This window comes from Panthera pardus, unplaced genomic scaffold (genome assembly GCF_024362965.1).
Source record: "Panthera pardus isolate Hobbes unplaced genomic scaffold, ASM2436296v1 HiC_scaffold_1, whole genome shotgun sequence".
Taxonomy (NCBI): domain Eukaryota; kingdom Metazoa; phylum Chordata; class Mammalia; order Carnivora; family Felidae; genus Panthera; species Panthera pardus.
This window is the reverse complement of record NW_026526654.1, coordinates 43,783,243-43,808,570: the sequence shown is the minus strand read 5'-3', so window position 1 is coordinate 43,808,570 and position 25,328 is coordinate 43,783,243. Positions and strand designations below refer to the sequence as shown.

At 35.9% G+C, this 25,328-nt stretch overlaps 1 protein-coding gene across 4 annotated transcripts in view; it reads left to right on the top strand.

Moving 5' to 3' along the window:
* PIBF1 (progesterone immunomodulatory binding factor 1) overlaps nucleotides 1–25,328 on the top strand; it is a 201,878-nt gene that overhangs the window by 165,140 nt on the left and 11,410 nt on the right. For all 4 annotated transcript variants that reach the window (XM_019437172.2, XM_019437173.2, XM_053898793.1 and 1 more), the window contains exons 15-16: nucleotides 1,359–1,489; nucleotides 9,051–9,135. In XM_019437172.2, coding sequence (XP_019292717.2) covers nucleotides 1,359–1,489; nucleotides 9,051–9,135 — 216 coding nt within the window. The remainder of the gene's footprint in view (nucleotides 1–1,358; nucleotides 1,490–9,050; nucleotides 9,136–25,328) is intronic.

Here is a 25,328-nt window from a genome sequence, read left to right as displayed (position 1 = left end):
TTTAACATTAATTAAAATAGCCAAAAAAGTGAAAACAACCCAAGTATTCATCAACAGATGAAAAAATAAATAAGATGTACTATAAACACACAATGGAATATTATTTAGCCATAGAAAGGAATGAAGTTCTGATACATTGTACAGCATGGGTGAACCTTGAAAACATTACCTTAAGTGGAATAAGCAGACACAAAATGACAAATATTATATGATTCCCCTTATAGATCTAGAATAGACAAATTCATAGAGACAGTAGAGGTTTCTAATGGCTGGGGGGTTGCAGGTAGTGTTTTTGTTTAATGGATACAGAGTTTCCATTGGGATTGATAAAAATGTTCCAGGAATAGAGATTAGTGATGGTTATACAACTTTATGAATATATGTAATGCCACTGAATTGTGTACTATAAAATGGTTAAGCTGGTATATTCTTTATATTGTAACTAATTTTTTTTTTTTTTTTTTTTTTTTTTTTTTAGAGAGTGAGAGTGGGGATAGGGTAGAGAGAGAGAATCTTTATTTTTTTTAACTTTTGTTAACATTTATTTATTTTTGAGAGATAGAGCACGAGCCAGGGAGGGGCAGAGAGAGGGAGAGAGAATCCAAAGCAGTCTCCAGGCTCTGAGCTGTCAGCACAGAGCCGAGTGCAGGGCTCCAGTCCACAAACCGTGAGATCATGACCTGAGGTCACGAAGTCAGATGTTTAACTGACTGAGCCACCCAGGCACCCTGAGAAAGAGAATCTTAAGCTCCACACTGAGGAGGTCTATCCCACAACCGTGGGATCATGATCTGAGCCAAAGTCAAGAGTGGTACACTCAACCAACTGAGCCAGACAGGTGCCCCTACCATTTTTGTTAAAAAAAACTTCATTATACCTAGTGATTTAGTTTCATAAATTATCAGTTTTAGAAATAAAGATGGAAGGAAATACGAAGATGTAGAAAAATGCTAAATTGCAATGTCATTATTTTTAATAGAAATAAAGCTCAAATAAAAGGTTTTTATTTTTAGCTAATGGATGTTTATTAAAAGGAGATAAATTTTGTCACATATCTTCTCAAACCAACAAATGGCAAAAACATTTAGGTGACCCGTCCCTGAAACTGGTAATAATTCATATTTTATTTAACATTTTTCTTTGTGTTTACATATTATTATTATTATTATTATTATTATTATTATTATAAAGAATAGTTCTATTGATTAATAATTTTGAAAACCTTCAAAGTTACATAGGAAAAGCTCTTCTGAGTAACTCATGCAAGGGAGTTTTGGCATACTGTACCTGTGCTAGAATAATAATCTTCAGTTTCTTATAAAATGTTTTAGATTTTCATGAAATCTGTTTTTCTTTAGCTTGACAGGGCCAATTCTCTGTTAAACCAGACTCAGCAACCTTACAGATATCTCATTGAATCAGTGCGTCAGAGAGACTCTAAGATTGATTCACTGAAAGAGCATGTTACACAACTTGAGAAAGATGTCAGGTAAAATCATCTGTTCATTTTTTTTTTTTAATTATAAAGGCAACGTAAACATAATACTGCTATCCATGAACTAAGGTTGTAAATTGGGAAGAAAAAAATGTAAATAATGAACATGGTTTTAAATGTAATTTATCTTAGAGAAACTTAGGTCACGTCACGTTAGGTGCTCACATTCCACCTTGTAATCAGAAGTCTTAGCCTGGACCTAACAGTGCTATGCTTACTAACAGCACTCCCCTCACCCTAGGAAGCAAAAAGCTATCCTGTCCTTGTTCCCCTACAATTCTTTAGTGAGATGGGGTTTAACCAAAGCGAGGGAGAACATAACCAGATGCCATTTGTGGAGTCAAAATAACTTTTTAAACAGATAAAATATACACATTTGCTTAGATTCTGTTGACTTTGCCAAGGAATTTTTTAGGGTTTTCTTCCCCTGACTCTTTACATGAAGTAACCCATGAATCACCTAAATATAAATAAACCCCTTTCACTTCCTTAAATTTAAATTGTTTTCTTACATGACACCTTATCCAAAGGACTTGCTCCACTTAATAGCCATTCACATTCTTTACCTGTTCATCTATACAATCATTTATTCTTTTTAAATTGGAGTAAAAGAGTGATGGTATACAGAAAGAAAGATTTTAACTCATGGATGGTTGATTAGTTGGCTTAGTTATTGGATTTTAAGGTTGTTAGAATAATTTAGATAAATTATTAGCCAATTCATAAATATAGAAGCAAAGAATTAGATGGGAATAGAAATTGTTAAATTAAGGAATTGGAAAACAATAAGGAGAATATATTAAATTCAGATTTCCTAAGGTATATAATCAAAGTATAAAGCTATTGGTAATTAACTCTAAAGTATGGGAGGGTATTCTTTTTGATGAATCAGAATAACCACCTTCTCTTGTTTCTATCCCACCAAAATAATTGGTCCAAAACTTTATTCCTGATCTTTTTAATCTTAAGATGATAGGTTAAAATAATTTTAAATCACATTTATTTTTAATCTTAAGATGATAGGTTAAAATAATTTTAAATCACATTTATGCTTTAAAATGTCAATATAAGTAAGAATTTATTTTTGGATTGATTTTGAAGTTAATTACATTTAGAATATGTATAGCCAATATTCATTAAATTTACTGAATAATAAATAAACCAAATCAAGAAACTGTTAAATAATTCAATCAATCAATTAAACAGTTCTTCTATAAATAGCTACTAGGGGCAATAGAAATTATGTCTTATCACTCACTGGGTACTTGGTTATCTTAGGGAAATTGAGGGAAGAACTTTTTCTTCCTATATTATATACTTCTGTTATATTTGAAATTTTGTGTAGAATCTTTTTTTTACCTTTTTAATCTTGGAGTGAAAACATAAAAGTCCTGTGGAAAAATTACCTTTCACAGTTACCTTCGAATAAGTTTATTTGAATATTTATTTAACTAAGAATTAAGAGAGCTGAAAATCTTTAATACAGATTAATTAATAATATTAATTATTAAATAGTTAGCTGTAGGAGGAAACTATAAAGATGAACAAATTCAGCCCTAGAGAAATTAAGTAACTTGTTATCTAAGAACATACTGTTTGGTCGTAGGGCCAAAATTTGAATCCAGATCTGTCTGCTTTCTAATTCTATACTCTTAACCATTATGTTATACTGCCTCCCTATGTTCTATTCTGAATAAGGGGTAATTTTTCGTTAACTAATGTAATTAAGGAAGAGAAGCCAAAAAAAAAAAAGTGTAAAAGAGTAGTTAAAATTGGAGCTTTAATGAATTGACAGTTGTTGAAGCTAGGTGATGGATACATGTGGGTTTGTTATATTTTCTCTCTTTCAAAATATTCCACATAAACTTGTTTTTAAAAAACAGAGTTTAAAAGGGAATACAGGCTCTACAGATAGGTTGCATGGGTTCATATCTAGCTCAGTACTCAGCTTTGAATTAGAACAAGTCAGTTAAACTCTCGAAACCTCCACTCTCCAATAGAACTCTCTGTAATGGTAAGTATATTCCATATCTGCACTGTCCAGTATGGTAGCCACTACCCACATGAAGAACTAAATTTTTAATTTTAATTAAATTACTTTTCATCTTAATTACCACGTATGGCCAGCTAATGGCTATGTTATTGGACAGTACAGCCAGTTTTCTCATTTGTGAACTGAGAGTAGTACTCTAGCACTAGCAGTGCCTAATTCATATAGTCATTTTGAGGATTAAATGATATAATCTCGGTGATATATATAGGACTGTGCCTACACATTATGAATGCTATATAACTGCTCTTTTGAGTATTGGTCTGACATGTAACAAATTTTCATGTTGAGAATTACCTTAAAAATAAGTAACATTTCTCAAAATATCTTGAATTTTGACAAAAACTAGGACTCCCTTAATGTGAGAAGTAAGTGAGATGATTCATTTTCAGGAATACCAAATAAAAGCTGTGCTGTCTAGTTAACAATAGGTTTACAACCTATTGGAAATATGTACAAACCCTCCCCCATCCCCACCCCCACCTCTCTCACACACACACACACACACACACACACACACACACACACACACACACAGTTGAGTCCCAAACCCTTAGACACTTCACTTCCTGGTTCTTCTTCCCCTCTCCATTTCATGGGCTTATTTTTCACCGGCTTTGCAATGAGCATGTGCCAAAGAACTGAAGTCTCTGCGTCACCTCAAGGAATGTACACTTGTTCCATTCAGGCTACTTTTTGGCCTTACATGGGCATAAGCGACTTCTGGGTAAGGCTGTAACCTCTGTAGTACTCAGCCAATGAGGAATCAGGGGAGGGACTTCCTGCAAGGAGATAAATTGCCTGCTGTAACCCCTCTGAGTGGATCTGTCCATCAGACACCAGCTCTTGCAAGAATGTTGATTAAAGCCTCACTTCACTGTTCTCCTCGTCTCCACGTCTCTCCTATGATTGGGGCAATGGGCTTCTTTCTCACACTTAGTAACAGCAACAATAATCATAAAAACTATGCCAATTACGAAAATTGGCATAAAATATAAATATATAAAAATATTTTTTGTGCTTAAATCTGAGTCCTTTAAAGCTGTTTCATAAATTTACTGTATATTTTAATAGATTCTGAACTAGTATTTCATAGGATATGAAACCTTGCTCTTAATTGAAGTAGCTATGCTACCTTGTAATGTGAAAAATTAAGGTGCTTTCAGTAGGTTAATTATGACCTTTGAGATGCTGTTAAATGTACCTTAATGACATGAATGAAATACCATAAAAATAGCCCGATCAACGAGTCAGATACAGCAGTCTATCTACCATCACTCCTACTCTGAGCTGATGACATTTCAGATGTAGTGGAATTATCCTGGGCTTTGAGCACACATCAGCCTGCTTTCTTTTGTCATGGTAAATGTGCCTGTAAAATACAGATCTTAGCGTGAACATCAAGGGTTAGAAGTGAAAATTAAATGAAATGACCTATATAAAGCTTCTGGCACATGAGGAAACTTGGTAAATATTACTTCCCTTCCTTTTGTCCTTCATTAATTTGAAATGTAAACATTAAATGACCCATTCAAAAAGATTACTGAGTGGTTGTTCCTTAAAAATGCCTATTCCTTTTTGCTGCATGTTGATTTTAATTGTAAGGAATATTTATATTAATTGATTATTTTTTTAATTGAAGTATAGTTGGCATGCCATATTATATTAGTTTTAGGTGTACAACATAGGGATTAGACATTTAGATATGTTACAAAATGCTCACCATGGTGTGGCTGCCATCTGTCACCATACAAACTTATTACAGTATTATTGACTGTATTCCCTATGCCATACGTTTCATCCCCGTGACTTACTTATTTTATAGCTGGAAGTTTGTACCACCTAATCCCCTTCACCTATTTTATCCAAATCCCGGCCCCCTCCCCTCTGGCAACCACCAGTTCTTACGACTACTTTCAACAGTTTTTATGAGTCTTCCTGTTTTGTTTTGTTTGTTCATTTGTTTTGTTTTATAGATTCCACATGTAAGTGAAATCATGCAGTATTTGTTTTTCTCTATCTGACTTACTTCATTTAGCATAATACCCTCTAGGTCTATCCATGTTATTGCAGATAGCAAGATTTCATTCTTTTTTATAACAGACTAATATTCCCATGTGTGTGCATGTGTGTATACACACTACGTCTTTATCCATTCATCTATCTGTAGGTTACCTTTTTGTGTTCTGTTGATGGTTTCCTTTGTAGCTTCAAAGCTTTTTAGTTTGATACAGTCCCAATTGTTTATATCTGCTTTTTTTGCCCTTGCCTAAGGAGACAGATCCAAAAAAATAATTGCTAAGACCAATGTCCAAGGGTTTATTGCATATGTTTTCTTTTAGGAGTTTTATGGTTTCAGTTAAATGATTACCTTTTAAATATTTCTCTACTCAGTAAAAGCTCTTTAAAGAACTGAGTAATTTTATCATTTTCTTAGAAAATAAAACAATACCACTATACCACACCCATGACTTGCAAATTTAGCTATACATATTCAATGTGTAGAAAGATTAGAGTAAATATGTACTAAAATGAAATCATTATAAACACATTAAAAGCTAACATTTGAGATATCACTATTAACTACTTTAAATCCCCCTATCATTAAAGTAATAATCCCTTCTACAAGTAGTACTGGTAAACTTTCTACCAAGCCACAAGAGACAGTCTGGGTTATATAGTTTGTTTGATCTATAGTTCACAACTGAACGAAGCATGGAAAGAGAATAATTAGCATAAATTTCCTTTCCCGGTTGTCAGTTCTCAGTTTATTCTTTACTAGTAGTTTAAGAAGAAAAAACTACTTAGCCTTGTAAAGCTAAGTCAGGGTATACTGATCCAGGAAGTTAAAGAAGAGTATATCATATAGCAGGTGACACAGAGCCATAAACATGAATTTCTGAGTAATAATTAACAGTGAATTAAACAATTATGGGTGTAATATGCCATTCACGATAGATGTGCTTATAAGGAGATTTGTTTTGTAGTTGCTTTATGAGTCACGCATGGAAGCTTTGTATTTTTAAAGGTAAATTTCCACTGTTGTGAAATGTGTCTTAAGGAGACTAAACTTCGTTTGAGTAATTACATACATACTGGAAGAACACAGAGTATAATAATCGTCATATTCAGTTTTAGAGACGCATGTGTTGAAGATGGCCTCCTTTGTGGTTTAAGAGTATATTGTAGAGAAGGCTGAGACTTAGAAAATATATGCCCAAGTATTGTCTGAGGAGTCTGTACTGTTTGTCATAAACCCACATCTTGCAGATAGAACAGAGTTGCTCTGTAAACCAATTTATACACCTAGCTTTTATTCTGTATTATAAAGTTATTTTTGCTATTTATTTTTTTTACTTTTTTTAATGTTTGTGTGTGTGTGTGTGTGTGTGTGTGTGTGAGAGAGAGAGAGAGAGAGAGAGCGCACGTGAGCAAGCACAAGTGGCGGAGGCAGAGAGAAACACAGAATGCAAAGCAGGATTGGCTTTGAGCTGTCAGCACAGAGCCCAACACATGGCCCGAACTCACAAGCAGTGAGTTCATGGCCTAAGCCGAAGTCAGATGCTCAACTAAGTGAGCCACCCAGGTGCCCCATTTTTGCTATTTAAATATGGAATATTTACTTTATTCTGGAAAACACTGAACACTACATATAAAGGATTTCTAATGAATTATCCAGTCAAAATCCTTTATTACCTCAACATTCCTCCATTCCTGTTGCACTGCGTTTTATTTAAGGGCCTGTTGGTATTTGAGAGTATGTATGTGTGTGTGCATATGTGTACTGTATGTGAGTGTATGTTTACATACGATGTGTATGTAACATGTATTTGACATGTATTAACATGCATGTGAACATTAATACATTTCTATTCCTCGAAAAATCGTAGTCCTATGTTACTGGATGTTTATTTTAATTTCGAAAAATGTTTTATCTTCTTCATGATGATTCTAGCTAAAGATAGATTCTAATTCAACAGTTACAGAAACATCTGATCTTTACCAGGCTTTGGAAGACTCTGGCAGAATCTGGCATTCAGTTACATTATATTATTTAGTTCTTTTCAACTCCAAGGCTCAGTAAGATCTCTGATGCTTAATTCTGAAAGTCAAATCTGTTTTTATGCTAAGCTGCTAACCTGTATGGCATTTAATTACTGTTTTTCTGTGATACTTGTTTTTCATCTAAAGTAGTAATACCATATACATTTATGTCAGGTTTTATGTGTTCAATTCTTTATATAATCATTTCACTAGATAATTCATATATCGCTTTGACATACATGAGTATTATTTTCCACTTTTACAGATGTGAAAACTGAGGCTTAGTCATGTGGTGTGATTTATGCCACACACTTGTGTCAGTGGCATAGTTGGAAACAAAAGTCAGAATTGCATCTTGTGTTTTCTCTCAGAGGACAAACTGTGGTGCTTCCTTGGGGAAGTTCACGGTTACTAGGAAAAAAGAGAATGTGAGCTTTTTCCTCTTAAGTCCTTGGAATTACCAGTTCTTCCAGAATACCTGCTACTATCCCCTGAATTTAAAAACAAAAACAAAAACTTCTGCCTAATTTAAAAATTGATGGCTTTCCATTTTGTTAAAGGATAACTTAAAACATGTTACCTGTTCAGCAAAATAATCCTCACTAGTTTTACCTTCACAGATTTTGTTTTGACATTTATGGAATTACGGTATTTTAATTCACTGTTGCTTTTCTTAATTCTCGTTGTAGTGCTGAGTAGATTAATTCCAGGGGCTTTCAAAGAGTATTTCATTTAACGGTTCTAATTAATTTTTATATGTTGAATAATAAAACTCCAGACAATATAAATCATGCCTCAAATATTTATCTTTTAAAATATTAATATATTCTTCTATTTAGGCTTTTTTCACCCTTTCGTATCAGAAAACAGGTCCTATCTGAGGGAAATTCACAAGGCAGACTTAGAAATTAAAGATTGAACTAAGAATATAGAGACAAAAATTGTTTTCCCAAGTTTACCACATACTGAATATCTGATTCATTTATCTAATTCAATTATATACCTGGTAATTTAGTGTGCAGTAAATTATAAAATGTTACTTTTAGTTTTAAGGTTAAATTTTTAATTTGACTTCTAGTATCTTGAGTTTTACTATTTTGCCCATACATACTTTACCTTTTATATAAATCCCACTTCATCTTTTTACATTTCAGGATTAAATAGTCACCTTTAAAACACAAATTTTATACCCCTACTAGGCAGAAAAGATTCTCAGAAAACATCTCATTTGCACTGTCAAATGATTATTAAAAGAAAAAGTCTTCTTAGAAAATAGCTAGCTGTTGGTTAAATCAAACATTATAGTGGATGATCTGATAGATATCTTTATAGAGTATAAATTTAATTTCTCTTTAATTCAATACATCATATTTGTCTTTAGCCTTTTGCTTTTTTCTATTTATTAATTAGATTTACACCAATGTGATGACTTTTTAAAACTTGGGTGTTTTTTTTTTTCAGCAATTTGAATAAAGAAAAGTCAGCTTTACTACAGATGAAGAATCAAATGGCATTAGATTTAGAACAACTTCTAAATCATCGTGAGGTACTTTTCCCATGTTGTCATAATTTTTACTTTAGGCTTTTTCAAAGTCCGTGTTGTGTTTCGATTACTGGATCCCAGTTGTCCGTGTGCATTAATGACTTCTCATGTTTGTGTCTCATTGTGATCTGGTCCTTTATATTGAATATGTGATACACTTTATTCATTATGAATTAATTTATACTTTATTCTTGGGTTAATTCTTATTCCTGGAATACTCCTTGTTATTGACCCCTTATTGCCTTGTTCATATATCTGGAATTGAATTTCCACATTATTTAATAATTACTTGTTTTATCTCTTTCTCACTAGACAGTATATTTCCTTAGCATACCTCTGTCTCATTCATCATTGTGTTGCCCATATACTGTATGTATGTCTAGTGTGTAATATTTGTGTTGAACTTTAGAGTCCATAAAGGATTTTTTGTTGTTATTCCTCACCAAAAATCCTTTAGAGCTAATAAAATTTCCTCATTTTATAAAAGGACAAATGAATGTCTAGTGGCTTGCCCAAAGGAGAAATGAGTTTCGAGTGGCTTGCCCAAAGCCAGTTAGTAACTAAGAGATAACCCCATTTTTCTTTCTTGTTTTTTTGAGTCAGACTTATTGAAGTACAGTATACCCACAGTAAAATTCATGCCCTGTTTAAGCATACATTTCTATGATTTTTGACTGACACACCCAGTTTCATAACCATTACCATAATCAATAAAGAAAATAGTTTTGTCACTTCAGGAAATTCCTTCATGCCCTTTTTGTGTTGACCCTTCTCCCCAGCTCCAGTCCTAGCAACCCCTTATCTATTTTCTGTCCCTATAGTTTTACCTTTTCCAACAAAAGACATTACATTTCCCCAGAATGTTGAATAAATGAAGTTATCAGTCTTTTCAGGTTGGACTTTTTTCACTTACCATAAAAAAGATACACCGAGGGGGCGCCTGGGTGGCTTAATCAGTTGAGCTTTGGCTCAGGTCATGATCTCATGGGTCGTGAGTCTGGGCCCTGCGCTGTCGGGCTCTGTGCTGACAGCTTGGAGCCTGGAGCCCGCTTCAGATTCTGTGTCTCCCTTGCTCTTTGCCCCTCCCTCACTCATTCACCCTCTCTCTCTCCCTTTCTCTCTCAAAAATTTGAAAAGGGATATACCTATGTTGTTGCAAATATTAGTCATTTATTCCTTTTTGTTGCTGAGGAATATTCTATTGTATGGATATACCAGAGTTTGTTACTCCATTCACCAGTTGATGATCATTTGACTTGTTTCCATTTGGAGGCGTCTGTAAATAATACAGCTGCTGTAAACGATTGTGTATGTGTTTTGGTGTGAATGTCAGTTTCCTTTTCTCTTGGTAGATAACACAGGAGCAGGATTTCTGGGTCCTATGGAAAGTGTATGTTTAACTTTATAAGAGACTGCCAAACTATTTTCCACAGTGACTGCACCTTTTGCATTCCCGTCAGCAATGAATGCGTGTTCTAGTCGTTCCGCATCCTCGCCAACAGTTGGTATTATGAAGCCTAGTTTTTTAATCCAGTGCGTTTTTTCCATTGAACTATCACTGCCTTGTCTTGGCCATGTTTTTGCCATTTTGTTATCCTAATAGAGAAAGAAATGCTCAAAACAGATCATTGGTTCATGAGTATCCTGAAGACATTGTTTCCTAGTCTGGGAAAGCTATATCAGGTATTTGGGAAGAAATTATTGGAAAGATATTATTGAGAGAGATGAAGTGGGGAATATTACTGGAAGCAGTTCAGAAGTGCATATCCTAGAAGTGGTGTCAGGGGAATTGCAGGGTTGTCTCTGTCTTAGAAATGGCCTTTGGAGTAGGTTCTCTTAAAGGTGTATTTTATATGTTGGGTGAAAGGGATAAGGTGTCCCTGGACTAGATTTTAGAGATGACTTTTGTGTAGCTAACTAGATCTAACAACAGGTGATATAGATTAGGAAGAGCTTCTCTGAAGATACTTACTCTTTTTTTCTGGCTTTCAGGCCCCATCTACTACCACTTGTGTCCTAAGATTCTGCCTTCAAATAGTTGTTTCTTCACTGTGGAAGCCTGATTCATTCACTATGTGAATTTTCACAAATGTTTTCCAAAATTGACTATTTAGGAAATAGTAACTGCAGATGTCCATTCAGCAATACCAGCTACTTTTTTTCCATAAAGCTGCATAACAAGTATGTTTTTGGAATGGCGATTCTCATTTGTTTTTAGAAGATTATGCTACACTATGAAAAAGATAGGAGCAACTTTATATATTTTATACATCATGCTTGGAATCACATTATTCATGAGTCCAAATAAAAACTCAAAGTTCTACTTAGTGGGTTGAGAATGGAGTAAGTTTAGAAGAAAATACGTTTAAACATGGAAATTAAATACTTAGCAAAATGAAACTCCTACTATATGACACCAATGAAATGTGCGTGGATGCATGTCTAATTATCAGTTAATTTTCATGCATTTGATAGAATCTTCATTTTGGCAATTACATTTTAATAATCCAACATTATAACTTTTCTTAATGCCAAACATCTAAAGAAAGGGAGCTTTATTTCTTTTCAAAGCAAAATAAAAATTGAAGCTTAATAAAATAAACTTGATACAAATTTTTCATCTTTTTCTAAGAAACAGTTTAATGCCAACTTGCATAGAACGTGCAGATACAAAAGCAAGTGTAAACTGCTTATATGGAAGGGAATGGCAGGTGACCCAGGGCAATGCTTGACCATTCACTTGAATATTTACCTGATGAAACAGTCTGCAGAATTGATATATTCATTTTATGGCTCTGATGAGTCAAGTGCTTAGAATAGCCAATAGATAACAGTCGGATAAGAATACCTCTGATAAATGTAATATTTTGAAAGTGAAAATCAGGGCTGAGGGGGCTCCTGGGTGGCTCAGTCAGTTGAGTGTCCAACTTCAGCCCAGGTCATGATCTTACAGCTAGTGAGTTCGAGCCCCGCATCGGGCTCTGTGCTGACAGCTCAGAGCTGGAGCCTGTTTTAGATTCTGTGTCTCCCTCTCTCTCTGCCCCTCCCCTGCTTGTGCTCCGTCTCTCTCTTCCTCTGTCAAATAAATAAATATTAATTTTTTTTAATAATAAAAAAAGAAAGAAAATCGACGCTAAGACTAAGGTGAGGCAAACAAGGCACCTAGGGCACAAAATACAGGACGTGCCCACTCTGAGGATCATGCACAGTGCACCTGAGAGCTTGCCCCACCCTAGGCAGGACCCTGGGAAAATTGTCTAATATGAGTCACTGCTTTAATCCCAGCTAAATTTTCTGTTTAAATCCACATGTGATCAAATCCACATTTTAAAGTTTTTCATTGTCTTTTTTGCACTGGACAACTTAACTTTTTAAGTGTCACTTAGTTCCAGTAAGACTTTAGGTGGTCCTGAGGTGCCTGGGTGGCTCAGTGGGTTAAGCATCTGACTCTTGGTTTCAGCTCAGGTCATGATCTCATGGTTTGTGAGTTCAAGCCCTGCATTGGGCTCCATGCTGACAGTGCGGAGCCTGCTTAGGATTCTCTCGCTGTCTCCCTCACCCATTTTCTCTCTCTCTCTCTCTCTCTCTCTCTCTCTCTCTCTCTCCTTCTCTCAAAGTAAATAAATACACTTAATAAAATAAAAAGACTTTTTTTTAATTTTTTAATGTTTATTTTTATTTTATTTTATTTTATTTTTATTATTTTTTTTAATGTTTATTTTTGAGACAGAAAGAGACAGAGCATGAACGGGGGAGGGTCAGAGAGAGAGGGAGACACAGAACCTGAAGCAGGCTCCAGGCTCTGAGCTGTCAGCACAGAGCCCGACGCAGGGCTCGAACTCACGGAACGTGAGATCATGACCTGAGCCGAAGTCGGACACTTAACCGACTGAGCAACCCAGGCGCCCCTAATGTTTATTTTTGAGGGCTAGAGAGACAGAGTGCAAACTAGGGGAGAGCAGAGAGAGAGAAAAATAGAATCTGAAACAGGCTCCAGGCTCTGAGCTGTCAGCACAGAGCCTGACATGGGGCTCAAACCCATGAACTGTGAGATCATGACCAGAGCTGAAGTCAGACATTCAACCAACTGAGCCACTCAGGTGCCCCAAAATAAAAAGACTTTAGATGGTCCTGTACTATGAAATGAGATCGCCCACTCCTTTACATAATTATCCAAGTATGCGTTAAATGAAAAAAGAAAACAGATGAGATAATTCTAGGTTGACAATTCTAAGACATTGGGGCATGACCATAGAGGGTTTTTATTTTCTATATTAATTAGTGTTAGATCAAAATTACTTGCTTAAAAGTAGCTAAGTTAAATATCACAGAGTTAAATATCATTGTCCCCACTTTTACAGACAAAACTGAGGCTGATAAGAGTTAAAAAAAAAAACTAAACCATGATTATATACTTACTGTCAAAACTAAAAGAAAATCCTTTTTTTTTTTTTTTCCTGAAACAAAAGCTTATGATCTTTTTCCTTAGTTCCATTTAGACAAAAACCTCATGATGAATTATTGCTTGCATTAGTTCCAGGAAATATTTTTGCCACTGTAGATGAAGTTATATTCTTTCTTTTTTGTCAGAAAGTGAAAACTATGTAATTTAATGTGTTTCCTTTTTGTCTTAGTTGCCAAAACACTCAGAGCTGAATATCTTATCCAGGTGTTATAATCTTTTTTTCCTCTTTCACTTTTGATGCCTCAGAATAACTTTCTCTGTTTCTTTCAATAGGTTGTGATCTTTTTTACCCTTAAATGTCTTTACTTATATACTGAGACCTCTGAGGTGTAAAAATATAAAATAATTTAATCTTAAATAATGAGGTAAAAAGGAGGTCAAGGAAAAGATCAACTCCTAGGACCCCACTGTTGGATTGCATAGCAGGGCTTCAAGCTAAATAATTCAGTTTTGAGTAAAAGAAATGTGATGACTTGGAATGTCTTCTTTCTTGTTGAGTGTACCTCTCAGGACTCTTTTTTTTTTTTTTTAATTTATGTATTTATTTGGAGAGAGAGAGAGAACACGAGTCAGGGAGAGGCATCAGAGAGAATCCCAAGCAGGCTCTGTACTGCCAGTGCAGAGCCCAATGTGAGGCTTGAACCCACAAACTGTGAGATCATGACCCACCCAGGCCCCTATCAGGAATCTTCTTTAATGGCTTTTTCATGTTTCATCCATTTTTATCCACTCATCTTTGCCTCATTGAAACAAGATTTGCTGATTTGGAAATTCTAATTCTGCGCTTCTGTGTGTATATTTCATCATGTGCCCTTAGAATATAAGTTTTCAAGAGTTTGAAAATCATCTTTAATCAGCCAAATGTCTAATAGAATACTGAGCATAATTTTAAAAAGCTGATGTAAAAGGGGCACCTGGGTGGCTCAGTCGGTTAAGCGTCTGACCTCAGCTCAGGTCATGATCTCATGGTTCATGAGTTCAAGCCCTGCATAGGGCTCTGTGCTGACAGCTCGGAGCCTGGAGCCTGCTTCAGATTCTGTGTCTCCCTCTCTCTCTGCCCCTCCCTTGCTCACGCCCTGTCTCTCTGTCTCTCAAAAATGAATAAACATTTAAAAAATTAAAAAAAAAAAAACCTGATGTAAAAGCTCTTTTCTAATTTCTTTTGCAGCTATATTAAGGGTAATGGTAAGAGCTCCACTTAAGAAGCTATTCCAGTATTTCAGTGAGTGATGGTGGTATCTTGAACTTGACTAGTGATGATGGTGTCGAGCAAAAATGGACTAATTTGAATTTTTTTAATGTTTATTTCTGAGAGAGAGAGAGAGAGAACGCACTCTTGTGAGTGAGTTGGGGAGGGGCAGAGAGAGAGGGAGACCTAGAATCCAAAGTAGGCTCCAGGCTCTGAGCTGTCAGCATAGAGCCTGATGCAGGGCTCAAACCCACGAGCCATGAGATCATGATCTGAGCCAAAGTCGTACACTTAACTGACTAAGCCATGCAGGTGCCCCAAGAATGGACTAATTTGAAAGCTGTTTAGAAAGCAGAATCATAGAGCGTGGTGATTGGATCCAGAAACTGTTGAAGAGAGGAGGAATGAGAATTGATGGCCTGGGTTTTGGCTTGTGGCCTGGGTTTATGGTGGTGCTACACAGCACATGGGAGAAATAGATTTGGAGAAGAAAATCTCAAGGAAATACCTAAGTAGAGATAACCAGTAGAGTTAAAAATGTAGATTCTGGAGGGGCGTCTGGGTGGCTCAGTTGGTTAAGCTTCCGACTCTTAGTTTCAGCTCAGGTCATGATCTAACAGTTTCTTGAGTTCGAGCCCCACACTGGGCTCTGTGCTCACAGCTACAAGCCTGCTTGGGATTCTCTCTCTCCCTCTCTCTCTGCCCTTCTCCTGGTCATGCTGTCTCTATCTTTCTCAAAAATAAATAAATAAGCTTAAAATACGTATTTTTTTTTAATGTAGGTTCTGGAGCCTAAGAAAGAGAACTCATCTAGAGGTAGAGATTTGGGGGTCACAGCATAAAGATCGTGCTTTACATGGAAGTCATTAAATGAACTGATAAATGAACTACATAGAGTGAGAGCAGAAAAAGGCAGAGGCCATACTCTTGAAGAGTACCAACATTTAAAGGATGGGCAGAGGAAAAAGTACATACACAAATTAGAGTGCAGGGTGACCATAAAGATAGCAGGAACATCAGAAGCAGAGTAGAATCTGGCCAGTGACATGGACTGTCGAGGGGCCAAGTCAGACAAAGATAAAAAAGGAACCATCGATTGAATTTAACAAGATGGTACAGCACTTTCAGTAGAGCTAAAAAGCAGACAACAGAGAATTGGTGAGTGAGCGGAAGTTGAAAAGTGGGCTGTGGGAAAAATAGCCCTTAAGATATTTAAATCAGAGAATATAGCATGATCAGGCAGGAGGCATGAAGTCGAGGGCTTTTACCTCCCACACTAGAGAGTATCCAGTTGTGTTGTTTTTTTTTTTAATATAACTTAATGTCAAATTGGCTAACATACAGTGTATACAGTGTGCTCTTGGTTTTGGGGGTAGATTCCCGTGATTCATCACTTGCATACAACACCCAGTGCTCATCCCAACAAGTGCCCTCCTCAATGCCCATCACCCATTTTCCCCTCTCCTCCGCCACCCCCCCTGCCCATCAACCCTCAGTGTGTTATCTGTATTTAAGAGTATTTTATGGTTTGCCTCCCTCCCTCTCTGTAACTATTTTTTCCCCCTTCCCTCATGGTCTTCTGTTAAGTTTCTCAAGTTCCACATATGAGTGAAAACATATGATATCTTTTTCGGACTGACTTATTTCACTTAGCATAATACCCTCTAGTTCCATCCATGTTGCTGCAAATGGCATGATTTCATTCTTTCTCATTGCCAAGTAGTATTCCATTGTATATATAAACCACATCTTCTTTATCCATTCATCAGTTGATGGACATTTAGGCTCTTTCCATAATTCGGCTATTGTTGAAAGTGCTTCTATAAACATTGGGGTACATGATCCCCTATGAATCAGCACTCTTGTATCCTTTGGATAAATTCCTAGTCGTGCTTTTGCTGGGCCATAGGGTATTTCTATTTTTAATTTTTTGAGGAACTTCCACACTGCTTTCCAAAGGGCTGCACCAGTTTGCATTCCCATCAATAGTACAAGAGGGTTCCCATTTCTCCACATCCTCACCAGTATCTGTTGTTTCCTGAGTTGTTAATTTTAGCCACTCTGACCAGTGTGAGGTGGTATCTCAGTGTGGCTTTGATTTGTGTTTCCCTGATGATGAGTGACGTTGAGCATCTTTTCATGTGTCTGTTGGCCATCTGGATGTCTTCTTTGGAATAGTGTCTATTCATGTCTTCTGCCCATTTCTTCACTGGATTGTTTGTTTTTTAGGTGTTGAATTTGGTAAGTTCTTTATAGGTTTCGGATACTAGTCCTTTATCCGATATGTCATTTGCAAATATCTTTTCCCATTCTGTTGGTTGCCTTTTAGTTTTGTTGATTGTTTTCCTTTGTAGTACAGAAGCTTTTTATCTTGATGAGGTCCCAATAGTTCATTTTTGCTTTTAATTCCCCTTGCCTTTGGAGACATGTCGAGCAAGAAATTGCTGCGGCTGAGGTCAAAGAGGTTGTTGCCTGTTTTCTCCTCTAGGAATCTGATTGTTTCCTGTCTCACATTTAGGTCTTTCATCCATTTTGAGTTTATTTTTGTGTATGGTGTAAGAAAGTGGTCTAGTTTCATTCTTGTGCATGTTGCTATCCAGTTCTCCCAGCACCATTTGCTAAATAGACTGTCTTTTTTTCCATTGGATGAGAGTATCCAGTTTAAATGGTGATGGGAAGGAGACACATAGACGTTGCAGATACAAATGAGAAAATAATCAGCGGAGCAAAGTGTTAGGGAAGGAGAAGATCAGAGCACAGTGATGGGAGTTAACTTTAGACAGGAGGGCTATACCTTTTCCATTTTGAAGATAGAAATAAAGATTATGTTAAGATAAAAGTGAGTTTGTAGGTTTGGTGGTAAGAATTTAGGTAGTTCCTGTCTAATGGCTATACTATAATGGCAGGAGATGTGCTAATGTCACAGTTTTGAGGAAATAGAATTTTGAAATAGCCACACAGTAAATGAGTGATATATATTATGGAAACATCAAATAATTGCCAAGTTGAAACACCATGTGTTTCTAGTAGTACCACCATTCTATGTAATTTTTCTCCAGTAGCATTCAACATGCTAGGTGTCAACATGGGGAAGATGGACAGGTGGATTGGTCCAGAATTACATTCCACCTTCTATTAGGTATGCATATTATACATGTTCAGATCTCTTGTTAAATTGTAAGGTTGGAATTACCTTTATATTCTTTATGTCACCTACATTTGGAATACAGTGGAAAAAGCCAAAAGTTAAACAGACAAGATGAGTTCATATCACAGCTTTGCTGCTTGATAGCCATGGATTCTTGTGATGATAATTGAACCCCTCTAAACTTAGTTTCCTCGTGTGTGAAAGTAATATCTACTTTGCAGGACTATATGAGAATGAAATACTGTAGTAACATTCCTGGCATGTCACAGGCACATAACTCTATGAAGGTGGTTCCTTTTTCTTTTTCCCTTCTGTTTCAAAATTCAGTTCATATGTTATGTATGCTTTGAAGTTCTCTGTAACTTGACAAAGAAAAACTTATCTTTTTTTTCTACCTCTTTCCAATAGTTTTTTAAATATTTCTATTAATGTTCACATCACTATATGTCATAATTATGCATGTGTCTTTCCCAGTAAAGTACTTCATTCTTCCTTGTATATTAGCCTTTTAGCACAGTATTTAGCACATAATAAGTACTCAGTTGAATGTTTGTTATGGCCCTTTACAGTCTTCCACTATAATTGCACTTGAAGCTGTCAAATAGAATAGTCAAATAGAAAGCTTTAGAAACTAGCCTTTAATATATCCTCATCCCCTTCCCTCAGATAGTAAAATACACTCTGACAACTGATAACATTTTAACTGAAGAAGTGCAGAAGGTCTCTTACACCCAAGAACAATTTCAGAGATTTATCTGAAAGTAGCCACTAGGAAGTCCTATCTGAAAAGTTTGTCTAGGGGTGCCTGGGTGGCTCAGTCGGTTGAGCGTCTGACTCTTGATTTTGGCTAAGGTCATGATCCTAGGGTCGTGGGATCAAGCCCCATGTCAGGCTCCGTGCTAAGTGTGGAGCCTGCTTGGGATTCTCTCTCTCCCCCTCTGTGCCTCTCCCCCACTCGTATGCTCTCTGTCTTTCTAAAATAAAATTAAAAAAAAAAAAAAAGCTTTGAAAAGTTTGTCTACAGTAAAGCTATTCCTAAAACCCTGGACGCAGCAACCTCTATGGGTATCCAGCCTCTAAGGAATGGTATATGTTCATGGGCAGTATCTATTTCTAAGACTTAAGTAAGGTTCTTCTACCCCTTCACTTAGTGCCTCTACCAATAATATCTTTCAGGGTCTACAGGCATTTCAGTTTGTATTTAACCAGAATTAACCAACCACTCCTTACTACGGTACATAGAATATGCAAAGCCCCATTCTTGCCTAAATGTTGTAGTCCCATTAGCCCAGATAACTTACCCCTTACTGCAGTGTATATCACCTAACAAAAAGAAAACAAACCTGCAGTTAGCCAGGTTTCTTAAAAGTGAAGTCACAGTATAATTATCATTCTTTTATGGTATGTTTATGTTCCCGGATTCTAACTCGTTATGTTCTTTGTGATTTCTCGGAAAGTTTCAGGGACATTTCAGCACCACAAGTGCCCCTTAGGCAATCCACTTCATAAAGGGTTCAAATAAATTACATATTTCTATATGTGTGTCATTCCTTTTGGTTCCTACTTCACTGTTTTGACATTTTCTTAAGAGTACCTTTTTTACATGTTTTTTTTATATACTTCTGTAGTTACATTTTGCATCATCCTAAAAAAAAAAAAAAAAAAAAAAACCACCGAGTGCATAAGTTAATTTTTCTTTAAATGAAGATGCAATTATTTCTCAGATTTATACATTTCTCATCTTAGTGGTACTCTTCCAGTTAAAATTTGCTTTGATTTGCTGGGTTTAAGTGAGTATTTTAAAGAAAGACAATTATTATAGTGAAAACCTAAAGCACACATACAAAGGAAGTCATATTTTTTCTATAAAGTTTTAGAATGCTTATTTTTTCCATATAAGGGTATGTGAACTCAGGTCCAAGGAAATTCAGGGAGTAAAATATTGCAAAAAATACTCATTGATAATCTCGAATTTACATATACTTTTAAAAGTATGCCAGAACCAAACCTATTACATATCAGTAATAATAATATCTTGAATTTTTATAGTTTCTTTTTACCAAAATGTTTACAACATTTTCAGATTATGTTACACTAATATACATACGGATCAGTTATAGATTGCTTTCAACCAAGTGTGTTTGGAAATATGGAATCAAAGAAAGCAAACGTTTTAAATTATTCCTTCATATTGAGAGACCTGGTCTTTTGCTTGTGCCTTCTAGAATTCAAGAGCACTGGGGCACCTAGGTGGCTCAGTCAGTTAAGTGTCCAACTCTTGACTTCGGCTCAGGTCATAATCTCACATTTCGTGAGTTCAAACCCCACATTGGGCTGTGCTGACAGCAAAGAGCCTGCTTGGGATGCTCTCTCTCCCTCTCTCTCTGCCCCTCCACAGCTCTCTCTCTCTTTCTAAAAATAAATAAATAAACGTTAAAAAAAAATTTTTTTTAATAGAATTCAAGAGCATTGAACTTTTTCACAAAATAGGTGCTTTTCAGTTAATAATAAGAATGCTTAATATTTGTATATTACTTTAGAGTTTTTTATACTCATTTACTTTATTTAAGCCTCACAGGAACCCTATAATGGTCTTTTACCCATTTCACAGAAATAACAACTGAATCTCAGTTATCCATTTTGTAGAAAGTTAATAACTCTTCTCAGTTTTGAATTGCATAAAAGACGTGAATTTCTTTTAGATTGTACTCTGGTGGACCTCTGTGTTTATGTGGACTTGTACAGAACTCAGTAAAACTAGGTCAAATTATTTTGATTTTCGGGGTGCCTGAGTGGCTCAGTCAGTTGAGTGTCCACCTTTGGCTCAGGTCATGATCTCACGGTTCATGAGTTTGAGCCCCGCGTCGGGCTCTATGCTGACAGCTCAGGGCCTGGAGCTTGCTTTGGATTCTGTGTCTCCCTCTCTCTCTGCCCCTCCCCCACTCATACTCTGTCTCTCTCTCTCTCTCTCTCTCTCTCTCTCAAAAATAAATAAACATTAAAAAAATTTTTTTTAATTTATTTTGATTTTCATAAGTATTTTGGCTTTAATCTTTCATCATCTTTAAAATTACAAATATCTTTGTTGTATATTAGAAGCAAAACTATGTCTTGTGTGAAGCAATATATCTCATCATAAAAATATTTTATCTGAAAAAGAAAAATAAAAATATTTTATCTGCGTATATATGTCCTTTTAACTTTTTTCACATCATATTTTCATATCTACTAGGTATCATATAGACCTGTTATTTTCTAGTTTTTTAAATATTTTAGAATGAAATATGTTTTATTTCCACTATATTTCAGAAGTTTGGCATATTTTCTTTTAAATAGTAAGTACATTTCTCTGACCTTTTTTTTAATCAGTAAGGGACAAGTAAATGACCTCCTACTATCATTTCTAACCCTGTGTTTTTATGACTTAGAACTGTAGCAGTTTGTAACAAACCACACAATTCTAGGACATGAGGAGATGCACAAAATGCAAAGCTATAAGATAAGTCCCTGGAAATATGTGGTGACCAAGAGATTGTGAACAATGATGTGAGATAATTATGATCATAATCCTGTTAGGTACCATATTAGCACTATTTTGATGTAACTTAACAAGTCACTGATCACATATCAAGGAGCTACCACAAAGAAGACTAAGAATAAAACATTGAGAAAGTATAGGCACTGGAGTGAGCCACACTCGGGAAACCAGCCCTCAAAATAGAGCACAGTGTTTAGAGACTGAAGTCGATGATGGACATCAGCTAGAACATGCATAAAAACCTATCAGATTATACTAAGAGAGTAAAGGCCAGAAACTAGACAGCAACTAGATGAATACTGTTTCAGGGGGAAAGCTGGGCACCAAGAGAGCATGAATACCAGAAGGCAGAGCAGTCAGAAGTCCAAGATGTATAACCCAGCAATCAGACGAGATAAAGGTATGTACAAACCAATCAGCAGAATCAAAGTGCCCATACTTCTGTTGGAAGTTCAACAATGGCAGTGATTTCAACTCAGGGGCCTGTTCTACTGTATTAACACTAGCTTCTTCTGCCTGACCTTAAGATTATATCCAAGTTTAGGAAAGAATGTACCAGGTGATTAGTTACATCCCTTAGGCTATGACAGCACAGTAGTCTCTCATTCAAGTAAATACTTGAGCTCTTGCTAAGCTTTCAGTCATAGATAAGGTATGGTTCCAAAAATGTGAATGTCGTCTTAAATACATTAGAATAAGAAGTAGATAGGCCTTACTCTACTCTTTGCTGGCCAAGACTTTTTTCTTTGTTCTGTTCTAGGCCCAAAACTTTTCAATACTAGAAGATAACCTGAGGAAAACAATCAGGATAGCGAAAGAATTCAAGAATTCTTTTTAGTCATAAAAGGGATGAATGAACTGGGGGTATTTACAGAAGAAATGATTCAGAGAGATGTAAGAAATTTGAAGTAAGCATGTGAAAGAAGCAGTAATAGACTTGTTATACATGTATCCAAAGGCTAGAATTAAAACCTAAGGATAGACCTCATAAGGAGACATGTTTTATTTGTTTTCCTTTGCTTTGTTGCTTTGTTGCTTTGTTGTTGTTGTGTTGTTTTGTTTTGTATAGGGTCTGGGTTAAATAACTTGAAGATCCCTTCCAAACCTGAAAGTATGTGTATCAAAGGCTTTGATAGAAGATAGATGTTCTATTGTGTAAGTAATGACAGCTTTGAACCCAGAAAGACCTGCACTCTAGGGAGACGTTAGCCTACAAATGGGAGCAAGTATTTTGATGGGAAGACTGAGAGACTGGAAAAGAGGGGTTTGCAGTCGTAGATACTGGGACTGTTCTCTAACAGTTCTGCCATACAAAATCTGCTTTATCTGTTGTTTAGAGTGTAGTGGCATTGGCATTCAAGGTATATTTTAAATTCCTCAAAAATCACATATTAAAAATCTCTCCTGGGGTGCCTGGGTGGCTCAGTCGGTTAAGTATCTGACTCTTCAGCTCAGGTCATGATCTCACAGTTCATGAGCTTGAGCCCCGAGTTGGACTCTGTGCTGACAGCACGGAACCTACTTGGGATCCTCTCTCTCCCTCTCTCTTTGCCCCTCTCTGCTCACACACACATTCTCTCTCTCCCAAAATAAATAAATAAACTTAAAAAAAAAAAATTTTAAAAATATCTCCACTGAAGTATTTGCAAGTTGAAATGATTTGAGGTCTGAAATCTGCTTTGAAATGTTTCAAAAAAACCTGGTAAGGGAATAGATAAAACATTGTTGACAGAACAATCTGGCACTTCCTCAAACAACTAAACACAGAAATGCAGAAATACCATATGACCCAGCAATCCACCCCTAGGTATATACCTAGGAGAAATGAAAACAGGTCCACACAAAAACTTGTGCATGAATCTTTATAGCAACATTATTCACAACAGTCAAAACGTGGAAACAACCTAAATGTCCATCCGCTGATGAATGGATAAACAAAATACAGTATAATCAGATAATAGAGTTTTATTTGGCCGTTAGAAGGAATTAAGTACTGATATGTTACAACATGGATGACCCTTGAAAATGTTATGCTAAATGGAAGAAGCCAGTAACAAAAGATCACATATTTTATGATTCCATTCATATGAAATGTCTAGAACAGGAAAATCTACACAGGCAGAAAAAAGATTAGTGGTTACTTAAGGCTGAGAAGTTGAGAGTAAGGTGGGATAGCAGAGTGATTCCTAAAGGAGTCCAGGTTTCTTTTTGAAATAAAAGTTTCATAATGGACTATAGTAATAGTGGGTAATCGTAATGTCTGCGAATATACTAAAAAACATTGGATTATATGCTTTAAATGGATGACTGTATGGTGGTGAATTGTATCTCATTAAAGCTGTTTGACAAAACAAATCTGGCAAAATGTTTATCATTGTTATAGTTAGCCAATAGAAATTGAGAGCTTCATATGCTCTCGTCTTTGTATGTTTGAAAATTTCCATAATAAAATCTTTTTTAAATACCCTTTCAGATGAAATTTAAATATCCAAAATATGTATGTACTTGGTTTAAAACAAGGTTGGTTTTTACCTTGCGTTTACCTCAAGTAGGAAAGATGCACAGAATTATCTGACTTAGTAGCCATGACACATTGTTATTCGTATGTAAAAACACTTACATTTGACCTCTAGTGGAGCACATACTTTGCATTATACTTGTCAGAGCTATTTTCATCAAGAAATGCCATCTATGTGTCCCCTTGCCAACATCTTTGCAGAGTTTACAACTTTCAGCAATTTATTGGCATCAACTACACAATACTGTTAAGCAGCTGCTGTGTAGTTGAGCTGTTTTAATATACCACCACTCTCTGTGCATAGTTTCTACTAAATGGCCGAGATACACGATTTTGGATTTACGAGAGCAGTTTATCACGTTTGTAGAGATTATTTCTGCAGTAACAATCGTCATCGTCCTCATCATCATCATCTAGAAGTTTTATAAGAATGTCCTTGCCCTTAATTCTTCCATTTTGAACAGTAATTATTTCACTTCAGTGTGGTTTGTATTGTTTCATTTTATTTCAGTTTTACCCTAAGTCTCAATTGTTCAGCCAGATGCAGTTCTGGAGTTGTTAATTTTAAAGAATGGTTCATTCATTCTGAAGTTACTGTAATTTTTTTATGTATCTGATATACTAGATTTTAACGTAAATACTGTTCACTTTTTGGAAATCAGTGTAAGAGTATATCAGAATTAATGAATATTATTATAAATCAGACCATGTTATAGATTAGTATTTAAAGGTCTCAAACGAGTGATTTAAGGGAAAGAGGATTGGGGCATGGCACTTTTACAGTATTTTAACTTTTCCATGAACAAGTAATAGCATTTTTAAAAACAGGAATTTTTTAAAAATATTTTGAGAAATGGCTTTCTAAATTAATGGAACATTTGCCAAGAAGAGGCTAAACCTGCCAAAATAAGGGACTCTAGATTAGGGCACTCTACGTTTTGTCATTTTGGAGAAGAGCACCTACTTTCTGCACGAGGACCTTCAAGTGAAGCTTACTAAACAGTTTCTCTCATCCACATAGAGATTGTACTCAACTGTCTCATTCATATGAGTGAAACAAAAAAAACAAAAAGAAAACTTTTAATGTGGCTCTTTGTTCATAAATTGGAACACACACCAAAGACTGTCAGAAACGGAAAGAAAATAATTAGCATAAGAGGGGAAAAAATTACAATAAACAGGGGCTCCTGGGTGGCTCAGTTGGTTAAGCGTCAGACTTCGGCTCAAGTCATGATCTCACGATTCATGGGTTTGGGCCCTGTGTTGGGCTCTGTGCTGACAGTCAGAACCTGGAGCCTTCTTTGAAATCTTTGTCTCCCTCTCTCTCTGTCCCTACCC